General features: G+C 44.6%; 1 protein-coding gene across 1 annotated transcript in view; it reads right to left on the bottom strand.

Annotated features, from left to right (window-relative positions):
- Positions 1–12,818, bottom strand: part of Enpp2 (ectonucleotide pyrophosphatase/phosphodiesterase 2) — a 79,618-nt gene that overhangs the window by 12,577 nt on the left and 54,223 nt on the right. The window contains exons 18-21 of the mRNA XM_050145223.1: positions 11,465–11,552; positions 11,246–11,333; positions 9,993–10,165; positions 7,949–8,000 (exon numbers count right to left, since the gene is read on the bottom strand). Of these exons, the coding sequence (XP_050001180.1) occupies positions 7,949–8,000; positions 9,993–10,165; positions 11,246–11,333; positions 11,465–11,552 (401 nt within the window). The remainder of the gene's footprint in view (positions 1–7,948; positions 8,001–9,992; positions 10,166–11,245; positions 11,334–11,464; positions 11,553–12,818) is intronic.

Below are 12,818 nucleotides of genomic sequence, written 5' to 3'. Positions count from 1 at the left end.
ATATATATATATATCCTGCTACCTATGGATCAGGATGAAGCTCTCAACTGTTTCTCCAGCACACACCTGTCATGCCAGCCGCCACACTTCCTGACACATACATTAGTATTAAATGTTTCCTTTACACTAGTGTCTCTTCACTGCAATGGAAGAGTGACTAAGACACTAGCCTATTCCTCAGGACTCAAGCTGAAGCCTGCTCCCTCATCTGTCCACCTGTGGCACCCCTCCTTAGAGTACCCACCAAACAACAGTTGAGATGAACTACAGTCTTCAGCTCTTCCTTCCTCCAGACCTCCTCATTTCTTGGCATTTTCAAGAATAACTTTTCTTTCCCCAGGGGCTGGTTTGCTCGCAGCATCCCACTTGTAACTGTTATAAACAATTCTATATGATGCATATGATTTCCTTTCTACTAGGGATAATATATATTATTCCTCATCATTCCTGTCACTTAGAGTATGCATTCATGATGGATGTGTGTGTGTGCACGTGTATGTGTGTGTGCATTCATGCTGCGAATGAATGTGTGTGTATCTGTGTGTGTATGTATGTGTGCATTCATGCTATGGGCGTGTGTTTGTTCACACATATGGAGGACAGAGGTCAACACCAAATATCCCTGTTTATCTCCAGCTTGGTTTTTAGTACAGGGCCTCTCACTAAATCTAGAACTCACTGATTTAACTAGAATAGCTGACCAGCGAGCCCTAAAGATCAACCTGTCTCTGCTGCCCCAGGTCTTCAATTACATGCGTGTACTGCCATGTTCACTTTTTACATGTGTGATGGGGATGCCAACTCTTATGTTACTTGTGGCAGACACATTGCTAATTGAGCTATCTCCCCAGCTCCAATCCTATCCCTCAGTTCCTTGCACATCCCTTCCTTGAACATTTACTAAGCTCTTTCTTTGTACCAGGGCTTGGCCTGGAGAGCAGAGATACCGAACAAAGGCTTAGAGCCCTACCCTCAAGGAGCTTACAGTCCAGTGACAATCCTGCTGTCTATAACCAACATGTAGCACAGGCTGCACTGTCTCTGGTACACACCCAGGCTGAGGTAATGCAGATGAGACATATTACAAGCAGGCATAAGCTGCCATGATATTCAAACCAGGGTGACCTACTCACCGCTTCACTTCTGTTGCCCTTGCGTAGCGGTTAACAACCAACAGTGCCTGACAAACAATACAGCACCAAAGTTTAAAATGGAAAAAAAATGCAAGGAGACTTGAGGAAAAGGGGAGATGAGACGCGAGATTGGCAGGGCAGCCTGAGGAGCCTCCCCAAGAGGCCTCTCCATCTCTACCCTCCCTTGAGCTCAACACACAAAGACTGGGTTTGCTTCAGAAATCAATCCCACAGCTTCGAGCTATTGACACAGCTGCTGCTTTTTGAACACAGCCAAAAGACAAACATATCATCATCCCATTTGCTTTTTTGTCGATTCCCATCGAACTTATGAGAAAAAGAAAAAAGTACAATGACATCAACAACCTCCCAAAAATCCAACCAGAATTCCCACCCGGATCTCCAAAAAATCTAGCCAACTCTTTTTGTAGCATAATTATTCATGCGAGGAAGAAGAGAAATCATCTTTGCAAGAAAAAATACATTTTGAGGTTCGGAATCAAGATTTAGGTTTGACTTTGCCATTGACCGCGGATCACGGGTCCCAGCATGGCCCAGCGGTTAGCCTTGGACCTCTCAGGAGAACCACACATTGCGTCTCTCGTCAACGCACACTGCATTTCTCTTTAACAAAATGCTCCTACTCAGACCACAAAACGGACTTGACTCTCAGTCTTCACACGTTAAGATATCTTTCACAAGGTCAGCCCCCGAGCTCTGTGTCTGCAGCATAATCTCCAGGTTTCATTTTTAATTTTATCTACTTTGATTTTTAATCTATGTAGGGTATTGACATTTTGAAGATTTGATTCTGAAAATTTTTAGAAACTTTTAATGAGCATGATTGTTGTGTGTATTTATGAGACCTGATTCTAGCAAAAACTTGCAATGGTCAGATGAATTGAATAGGAAGAGTAATCAGCTTAAATCCGTGTGATTTCTTTATGTTGGGACACTGAAATTTTTCTCTATGAGTAGTACTGAAATACACAGTTACGTGAATGTGGCCTACTATAGCTGCCTTACTATGTCATAGAACTTTCGAAGTACTTCTTCCTGTCCAACAGCACGGTAGCACCCTTTAACCAGCTTCTTTCCCATAATTCATACTGTGTGTTTGTGCACACATATGTATAACATAAGTGCATGCTAATGATTATGAAGGCCAGGAGTTGATATTAGTTGTCTATTTCTCTCTCTCTCTCTCTCTCTCTCTCTCTCTCTCTCTCTCTCTCTCTCTCTCTCACACACACACACACACACACACACACACACACACCTTATACTTTGAGATAGAGTCTCTCACAGAACCTGGAGCTCACTGAATAACTAGACTGGGTAGGAAGGTCTAGAGATGCGCTGTCTCCCCCTCCCCAGTGCCGGGGTTACAGAAGCATGCCAGGCCTGGTTTTTCTACACGGCTCCTAGGCATCCAAACATAGGTCCTCATGTTTCCTCTACTGCAGGCACTTTACAAATGAGCCACCTCCCTAGAGCCAAGCCTCTTGGGATGCCCTAATGTGGATCTAGTGTAGTCCGAGTCTTCCCGGGCTGAGTTCCTACTGCAGAGTTCGAGGCACTGCCTTCCTTCCACACCCAAGTCCCCTGTTTACAGTAGCAGCCCCGGCATTTTAGCCTATGCCAGCGCTCCCCTCCCGATACCACATTTGGCAAAGGATCGTGAGACGATTCTTTTTAAGTGGTGTGGACTTCCCCAGAATTCACTCTTTTTGTCTTCCAAAGTTTAGTCATGCAGGCTGGAGTTTGTGTTTCTTCGCCCGCCTCTGCTTCCTGATTCAGGCTCCAGCAGACGGTCTTGGAGCCACATGAAAACCCTTCTCCCTTTCTGCTTTCTTAAACATTCACTCCCACAGTAACATATGCTTAAAATTTACCACAAAATCTCTAAAAAAAAAAAAATCCTTTCCTTTTCCTCTGTCCTTCCTCCTTCTTTGCCTTCCAAGCACCTATTGTCCTTCACTGCCATTTCAGCCTCCAAGGGAACAGATTCCACGCTTCTACTCACACGTTCTGCTTTCCAATGCCATGAAAGCATTCTTTTGTAAGCCAGAGGGTGGTGGCATACTCTTTAATCCCAGCACTTGGGAGACAGAGGCAGGCATCTTTGTGAGTTCGAGGCCAGCCTGGTCCACAGAGTGACTTCTGGGACAACCAGGGCTACAGAGAATCCCTGTGTCGAAACACACACACACACACACACACACACACACAAACAAGAAACACTCTGTTGTAATTCATCTGCTTGCTAAATCTTGCAACAGAACAATCACTTTCTGAAGACAGGGGCTAAATCTGTTTTATAAAGTCTATCTCCGATAATAACAATCACATGTGTACTTAGTAACCAGTTGACAAACAAACTGAAAAATATATATCTGGGTGTCTACATGCAGCCTGCCTAATAGAATTTTGAGATAGCCTGGGCTCATCTGGGTCACCTCTAGTGATGATGTAAATTTACACGTGATAATTCAGGTGTATGGCCGACGCAAACTCTAGGCCCTCACTTCCAGCTAGTTAGACTTCGTCCCCCTAGTCTTTTGGGTAATCTCCAGCCAGGTGCTGTCTGCTGCATTATTCTATTAGAATGAAAGAGCGACTCTTCCTGAGCACAAACTCTGCCCGAGCTGCGCCTGCCAAGGTGGCATTAGGACTCTGCAGTGAGAACAAGTGTTCGCATCTGTCAGCAGGCCAGCAACCACTGTAGCCTGAGACCAGCAACCACTGTAGCCTGAGACGGTGGCTCCTGGTGATTGATCTCCGAGGAGTGTTCTCAGAAGACAGCAGGGGCTTGTGTTGAATCTCAGCTCAGCTCTCCCTTGCTCTCAACCCTTGACCTCCCAATGCCCTGTATCACTCGTAACTGTTGCATACTGAGAAGCAGAGACTAGAAAGTGCCAAGTTCTGTCCTCACCCAGAGCAGCCATGGTTATAGCTCTAGCTGGTCAGTAAAGGGTCCAAACTCAACCTCAACAGCAGCAAAGTACTCTGGTAGGTAAGAGTTATTTAAATGGAGCGCCTATCAAGACCTTGAGTCCTACGATAAATCACAAGCGATTGTGGAGCTGGTTACTTTCCAAATGCTTTCTGTAACATGTGCACATACACACCCATACTGCGGAAAACAAGCATGCCACCTCCCTTCTTTAACAACACAACTGAATCTATAAAAAAAAAAAAAAAAAAAAAAAGCCAACAGGAACAGGAAGTATTTCAGGATTCGAAAAGGTCCCAGAGATCTCTGAACAATAGTCAAAATTCTTCTACCCATTAAGCTATATATACTAACTTCATATGGTGTGTGAAGTTCCAGACATACATAGGCATTAAAATGATTTGAGTTCCTTTTCATACAAAGGTGATAGCGTGTCCTTGCTTAAGAAAATGCAAAGGGTTTTCTAGCAATGGAGAAGAGACTATGGCAGTAATTGCTGGTTGTAGTTCTTCCTCTTCTGGCTATAATGCCAGGATTGCCTGTAAAGAGAGTCAACATTTTCCCTGAAATCCATTCCTTCCTCCGCTGACTCAGTATTACAAAGAAATGAGTTCTCATTGCACAGCAAACCTGCCACTATTTGTGACCGGAAAACAACGGCCATTATGCAACCCAGACTCAGAATTTACCACCTACCTAGAAATAGTCTGACTTCAGCAAACCGGTCCCTAAGACGACAGTTTGCTTCCTCTTTATTTCACAAAGGCTTTGATTGCCTAGCAATCTACACATTAACAGCAAACCAGCACCTAAGACTAATCTAAGACTTTCTGCCCTCAAATAGACTCCAGCTGTTTCACGACTGGCATTGGCAGCTTTCACATGTGCTCTCCATAGACGCCTGACTTATTTCATAGTGTATGACATTACAACAGCAAGACGGAGATGCTGCAGTCTTATACATGACTTATTCCATAAAATATCAGCCATCTGCATCTCTACTTTAAACCAATAAGCAAAACCAGGACTATGTTACATTTGTACATAGAATATTGGATTTATAAACTGCTTTATAAGGCTCAATACATCTCTGAAGTCAGAAAGTCAAAGTAGTTACTCTGAATACAATACATATGCAGGCATGAGCGTGCATATACACTCACACATACATACACACACTTGCATGCACACACATACACACATGTGATTTGTATTCATAAGGTTCTGCTGTAGCAGACACTGGATATTTTGAATGGGAGCCTGGATGTGCGATACATGAGACAGACTCGAAGATGCCCCCTTAGTGCTGTAGAGAAACAAATAAGACAGAGCCAATAGGGTGATGGAGATGGAACTCAAGGGACATAGAAGAGGGAACACAGAGATTTGCACAAAGTGCAGAATCTAGCCAAAGAAGTGGTTTTCACATGATAGCTGGTTTTATTCCGGGTCTCTCATATCCTTAAAGGTTGTTTCCTGTAGGCCATCAACAGACCAAAGGTATATATGCTTCTGCCATGAATTGAGCCTGAAATGTCCCCACAGGCTGGCGTTTGAATGCCTTCCCCAGCTCGTGGTGCTGTATTGGGAGGATAAGGAATCTGAAGGCGGTGCCTCTGGCTGGCAGAAGTATGTTACTAGGAACAGGCCTTTGAAGGTGATAGCCAGGGCCCTGGTTCAATGCCTTGCTCAGCGCTTCCTGTCTGCCACATGCTCCAACCACTACCATGGACCGAGCTATTCTGTTATGTCTTTTCCTTCACAGTAGACTGAAACCATGAGCTGAAATAACTCTTTCCTGCCTCAAATTAGAGCTGACAGGGAATCCTCCGCAGTGACGCAAAGGTCACTAACTGATCCCGCTGTTGTGATTTTCCCCTAGGAGTTTCTGCTGTTCTTTGGAAACCAAGGGCTGAAAACTGTCGGTGGTGCCATTCTTTAAGACAAACCAGAGTGCACCCAGATAAGAGCCCAACAATACTGAATGAGGACATATGGCTTGCCCCCACAAAACTTGCCCCCACAGACTTCACACAGGTCCCTGTTAGGTCGTCTGCAAATATGGTATGATTATGTAGCTTGGCGTTCTTGTGGGACTCCTAACAGTGAGAATAGGGGTGTCTTTGATTCTTTTGCCTTTTCTTGGGACCTTTGTCCTCCTGCTAGGTTGCCTCTTCCAGACTTGACGAGAGGGTTTGGGCCTAGTCTTATTGCATCTTGTTAGGCCCTGTTTAGTTGATAACACTGGGAGTCTTGTTCTTTTCTCAAGGGAAATGGAGGGGCGGTGAATCTGGGAAGAAAGGTGGGGGAGGGACTGAGAGGAGTGCAGGAAGGGGAGGCTGTGGTTGCCACGTGCTGCATGATAGATAGATAGATAGATAGATAGATAGATAGATAGATAGACAGACAGACAGACAGACAGACAGACAGGACTCAACAGTGACACATGTAAGACACTTAGGATCAACTCTGTGCAAAGCTGCATAGAAGTAACCTCACCAACCACAGCTCCTTCTAGCCCTGGCAGCCCCAGGTTCACCAGCCCCAAGGCCTCTTACATGCTTGTAGGAAGTGCTGGATTAAGGGAGTGATTGTGTCACGTGAACACAATGCCATCTCAGCAACAGACTAGAGGCAGACATTATCAGTCAGGTGGAAATGGTTTAGGACCAAGAATAGGTGGAGTTTCCATCAGCGCCAGTATGAGAGTCCATGGAAAGCCGTCGGAATGAACCAACCAGCTGGCTTTTGTAAAGAGCACCTTGGTGCTGCTTCTTCAGTAATTAGCCATTTGGAAATCATGGTACTCCCTACCCCATCCCCCTGGCAACTTGCGTTTTTGTTGTTGCTGTCGTTACTTTATCGTGGCACTGCAGTACACTAAAATTTAGGCGCCAAACTCTCGAGTCATTTGTAGAGTCTGTGGGGGACGAGCAAAGCCTCCACCAGCAAAGTCCTGCCTGTGATACTGTGTTATCCAATTACACGCCAGAAAGCCTGTGTGTTTGCTGATCAAAGGGAAAAGGGGAAGGGTGGGGATGCAGAAAAGGAAGATGAAGATGTTTTGTAGAAAGGAAGTAAGGCAAGTAAATAAAACCTGCTGCTGCCTTCCTCGACCTCTGCTTATTCAGACGGGGAACCATACGCAATAGATAAGCAAGACCACATGGAAATTGACGGCTGGAGGGACGGCTCTGGGAGAATCTGTGTGCGTTGTTAGCACTCGATGTAGGGCTGCCATGCTGTTCTACCTGCTTCCTCAACCCAGCCCCCTTTTGTCTCAGAAAAGCATCCCATCTACTGCAAGAAACCTTCAGAGAAGCTCCTACTCTACCTTCTAATTTTCCAGAACTTCAAAGTCAAGAGGAAGAGCTAGATATGGTGGCTTATGCCTTTACTCCCCACACTTGGGAGGCAGAGGCAGGCAGATCTTTGTAAATTGGAGGCCAGCCTGGTCTACATAGTTAGCTCCAGGACAGCCAGAGCCACATAGTAAGACCCTGTCTCAAAACAAACAAACAAGATAAATCCAAAGGAAGCATTTGCCTGATAGATTGTCTTATTGTTCCTAATTCTTTTCTGTCCTAACCTGCAGCCGTGCAACTTGCGGGACAGCACCCCAGTGGGATGAACAGACTCGACGCCATCGGCATCATGAGTCTCCCTTGCACTGGTGAGCTGTGGGTAGAGGAGACACCACTTGATACAAGCAGAAGGGCTGATGTCTAGGGCACCGTTCTGTGCCCTGTGGCGAGCATGGTCCTCCGGAAGAGCAGCGAGCCGTCTCTCCAGCTCCAGTCTTCCATTTGTAAAAACTAGACGGTAAACTCATTTTGTTGGTTTTTGAAGCCGCCCTTACCTTCTGTAGACCCTTTGGTGTGGAGCCGTTTATTGAGCTCTTCCAGTTTGTTCTTCCCATGTGAAAACCAGAAAAGGAGAAAAGAAGGCACGTCAGAGGGGTTCTTTCTTTCTCCCTTCCCCTTCTTCCAATTCAGCGCCTTGCTCAACTCCATGTCTGTCACTGTGGTCAAATCCTCCTGGGCAGCTGCTGCTTTAACTCCCGTTTGCATCCCGAGCTTGCCCCCTTGTGTCTGTGAGCACCTTTGTTAACCTCCCCATGGCTTAGTTTCTCTCCCTTCATGCTGTGTGCAATCACGGTAGCTTCCCAGGCAGTACCTGGAGCACATACATGTTGGGTCTCAGATTCCTTCCTGTCTGCACTAAAATTATCCACCAAACCAATATATAAAATGGCTTTTTTCAAATCCAAACAGTAATGACTCTGCACTTCTGGAGAATGACGGAACCACCCTGAGAGATGGCTGCTCAGCATGGCACCTGACATGGATCCCCGAGACCCTCGAGCACTCACCATAAAACCCCATTTACAATGATGTCCTCTGAGTAACTGTAAACCTGATATTTGAACATTACTAAATGCTCTTAGAGAGGAAACTTGACAAAAACAGTGTGATCTATTTATATATCAAATGTAACTAACTAACATGAAAAGTAAGTGAGCTAAAGGTTCAGATGCAAATACACATGAATGTAGCCCAGAAATAATGATGCATCACACAATCACAGGCTTCAGAGCAACAGCAGCCACATAAAAATTTCCCATGTGCAAAACTATACCATAGGTTATTTTGAGATGTGTTAAGATACTTTGCGTACTATTTAAAAGCTATATATATAAGCAAAGTAAAAGTACAGAGTCGAGTATGAGAATTAAACATGACTTTCAGGGTCCCAATTAATGCTGCGTTGGAGAAGCCTTGATAGAAAGAAACAAGAGAGAGAGAGAGAGAGAGAGAGAGAGAGAGAGAGAGAGAGAGAGAGAGAATGGAAAGGAAAGAAGGAAGGAAGGAAGGAAGGAAGGAAGGAAGGAAGGAAGGAAGGAAGGAAGGAAGGAAGGAAGGAAGGACAGAGTCCTCAAAATGTCTATTTGTGATCCTCTTGGTAAGTTGGTTCCTATTGATTTTATTAATTTTGGCAGCCTCACACCTCCAGCTTCTGAGCCTTGCCTCCCCTTCACTCCTTAGCCTCTCAGATTCTTATCAAGAGCAAAGGTAGGAAGGAGATAAATGTGGGGATGGGAAGGAAGGGCTAATTGAATTTCTCTTATTCTAGAGCCTACAAAACTCTGGCTCCTATGGCCCTGGGAATCCTGAGAGGGGACCGATGGTAAGGGGAAAAGATTGCACAATAGGAGAATTACTGTCCATTTTTCTGAAGCTAATAAAAAAACCCTCATAATTAAATCTATAATTAGACAGCTTATAAAAGTGGAATAACGTCCTTGCTTTATGCAAGCATCTTCTCAACCCTTCAACCCTGTGGAAGCATTGGTTCATTTCTGCTGCTAGAAGCACTGGTGGGGATGCACTCCCCGCTGCTCCTTGCATGGGCAGCACAGTTGGCTGGGGTGGGGGGAGAGGGAAGGCGGTTCTGAGAATGAGCGTGGGAAATCTGGCCCAGCCCCCTCCCCATATGGTGGCGTGATCCTGGGAGAGATACCATGCTATCCCTTAGTCACCTGTGGCAGGTAGAAGGGCTGGACCACAGGTCATAAGAGCAGAGCAAGAGAGCTGTCCTTGTCCCTCGCCAGCGCCAGCTGCAGCATTCCGAGAGTGGACCTGCACCTCACCTGGGCAACCTCCAGACCTGTGTTGTCTGAGATGGTAGCCGTGAGCCATATTCAGCTTTTAATAGTACTTAAATTTAAAAGAATGAAATTAAAACTTTCATCCCTCCATCGTAACCAGTCACTGGCTCCATTCTGGACAGCAGGGGCAGTAGTCAATGCTATTATCACAGAAAGCTCCCCTAGACAATGCTTTATACACCAAACAAATATCTCCACGGTAAAGTACAAAGATCATTTCTACCTTTGGCTCTACCTTATCATCACAGGTGCAGCCCAGGTCAAAATCAGACTGGAGGTACATGATCCCTGGGTAATTGGGTCTAGTAACTTCCTCTGGGATGGTTGGCCTAAAGGTATTTGTCCGTAGTAAGTGATTCAAACTTCCGTGGGTCCCGTTATTGGGAGCCGGCTTCAATCCTAGGAGATCTGAAGAAAAGAAAGGAAGAGATACAGGTGGTTCTTATTTGTTCTCAGATGAACTATGGTAAGAGCCAAAGCCTTTCACCTTCCAGGAGTCTATAAATATTGAACACAAACCACAACTGGACTAAGTTAGCATATCTGTCACTCCTAACACACCTTCTGAACCTTTCTGACCTCACAATGCCTTGTTAACACTTCTTGAAATAGCTCTGTTCATTGCTAGAGCACAAATACAGACATTCCCCAAAACCCTGCATGGAGAAGTAGTTTACTCAGCCATTGCCCATATGGATGACAATATTGGTACCATCACCCTCCTGTGCACTTCTCTAGACTTTTTAGACCCAAATTTTGAAATAAGACATAATCAATAAATACCCACAGCCTACCATCTACCGCACTCCACAAAAGTGTGAGGACATGAGTAGCTTTTGGCCATGTGCCTTGACGGGCTACCAAGGGATGAACGGGCTGACTTCACAGCAAGTGAATGGTTGCCAAGTGGGCGTACAGTGACTTGCCTAAGCCGAGAGGCGGGACAGTGGCGAGCAAGCAGCCAACCTAGGGAAAGAACCCAGGAGACCCGACTTTCAGTCTCCCCCTCTAACCACCAGACTGGCACTCCCTTACTAAATAGGAAAAGCTGTCCTCATTCAGCAACGAGAAGCTCAAAGAAGAAAAATAATTAGGAACACATAAATAGCTGGCTGGGATGCAAGCTGGCCAAGCTTTCACTGGGCTGCAATGTGAGAGAGGGAGGTAGGGGAACGCTCTGCCGGCATGGAACTCTTGCTTCATCAGGTCTCTGACCAACGGTGTCGAACTGTAATGCTATGTTGGATCAGCCAACGGCTGCCAACAGCAACACTATGAAAACTCCCCATTAGTCAACTGTTGAAGGGACACAAAGAAGCCTTAGAAGGGGGTGACATTCTGTCCTTTGAACCAATGGGCAAGTTACTTTTTTTTTTTTTTTTGTGAGAGGAGGTTGTAGAAAATAGACTCCTCATTTCTTTTTCTAGTAGTAAGGAAATTCACTGGCCAAAGATTGATTCATCGAGTTTGGTTGAACAAGTGACTTACCGCACATAACATTGTAAAGCTCGATGTTTTCAAATGGAGGCACTTTCGTCCTGTACTTAAAAGTTGGGCCATAACCTACGAAAACAGTCTTCCAAAAGAAAAGAAGAGAAACATAGTTAGTTAACCATCCCTGCTTTCATGAGCAAGGTCTCTGCGATTCCCTTCTCCCCCATCCACCCCTGCCGAGAACTCAGTTTCAATTCAGTCTTGGGGTCATACCTGCATGCTGTTGACCTTGTTATCAAAGCCATGGTCACCCTGGAAAAAACATTTTCCTGATGGCTTCTTATAAACATCCAAAGGTTTCCTACATTGAAACAATTTTATGATCAGTTAGGATTCTGCCCCAAATCATGCTGATAGAAAGCAAATTTGAGTACATAGGATCCCTGAAAAGGCCTGTCTAAAGCTCAGTTGTCTCCGTCTTAATTGCAGCATTCCAATAGCAATGATAGCTACTTCTGTTCATTCCTCTGGTGTTATTGCCTTGCATATCACCCCAGGTTAAAGGGGAAATTTTGAAAAGAAGTCCCTGGACTCTCCATGACTCCTGCTTGGACTGAAGAGCTCTCCCTGCTAGGTGTTCACCAGGCTCAGTCTCAAGACACAGAAGGCATTTTTCAACATGCGATGTTGAATCAATTTGTGGAGAATCAATTCGTGGAGATCTGTGTTCTATAAAAATATTTGTATGCAAACTTACCTAGCAGGATAGTAAGACCAGAGTTCATAAAGTGGCCAATTTAACACTAACCAAGGCATAGCTAACAAAAGTATGGCCTCACCTAGAACCTGTATTTAGAAGTAATGAAAATACAATGAAAATATTGCCTGCAAGATATTACAATCGCTTAAAGTTACCTTTTGTGACACAAAGACACCTTTTACAGAACTGTTTTGTGAACTCTTCTACCACCCAAAATTTTGATGCTTAATAATTCAAGTATTGCCTAACTACAGGCAGAGTACATACTAATGCTTGGGAAAACAAAGAAATCTAATGAATAGGTTTCCACCCAAGAGTGACTTTGATTTAGAATAGTGATTCGTGTGTGTAATAACTCAACAATGCAAGAGTGAACTTCAGAAGAGTTAGCACCTGCCTTGTTTGCTCAACTAGTGTCATCTTTCACTTAATTTCTGCTCCAAGACACAGGTTTTTCATATAAACTAGACAACTGCATCGTTTTTTCTCTCCCTAGGTGCCACAACAGAGGACATAGTCAGCCAAGATATTTTGGGCACATCTCTATAATGTTTTCACATGGAATCCTGTCTGTTCTACATGGTTCCAGTGTAGAATATGGGTTTCGTATCTGTCTTTGCATAATCCCACATATTTAACTATTTGGTCTTTTACAGTTAGTAGATTAAATGTCCAAGTATTTCGCGTTGAGACAAAGCTCCTAGAAGACCAACATTTTTCATTATCATCCCATGTTTAGCCATTAACTATTATAAACTACTGCCCAGCTCAAGTATCCAGCATAGTCATTCAATTAGCACTACAAGCATATTCATAGGCTTGTCTTAATGTCAGAGTTAAAGCAAAAAATGCATGAGAATACTCTAC

The sequence above is a fragment of the Alexandromys fortis genome, unplaced genomic scaffold, assembly GCF_014885135.2.
Source record: "Alexandromys fortis isolate MF-2015 unplaced genomic scaffold, M_Fortis_MF-2015_v1.1 scaffold_2_1_26212458, whole genome shotgun sequence".
In the NCBI taxonomy this organism is placed as follows: Eukaryota; Metazoa; Chordata; class Mammalia; order Rodentia; family Cricetidae; genus Alexandromys; species Alexandromys fortis.
Note: the sequence above shows the minus strand (reverse complement) of the source record. Positions and strands in the feature narration are given on the sequence as shown.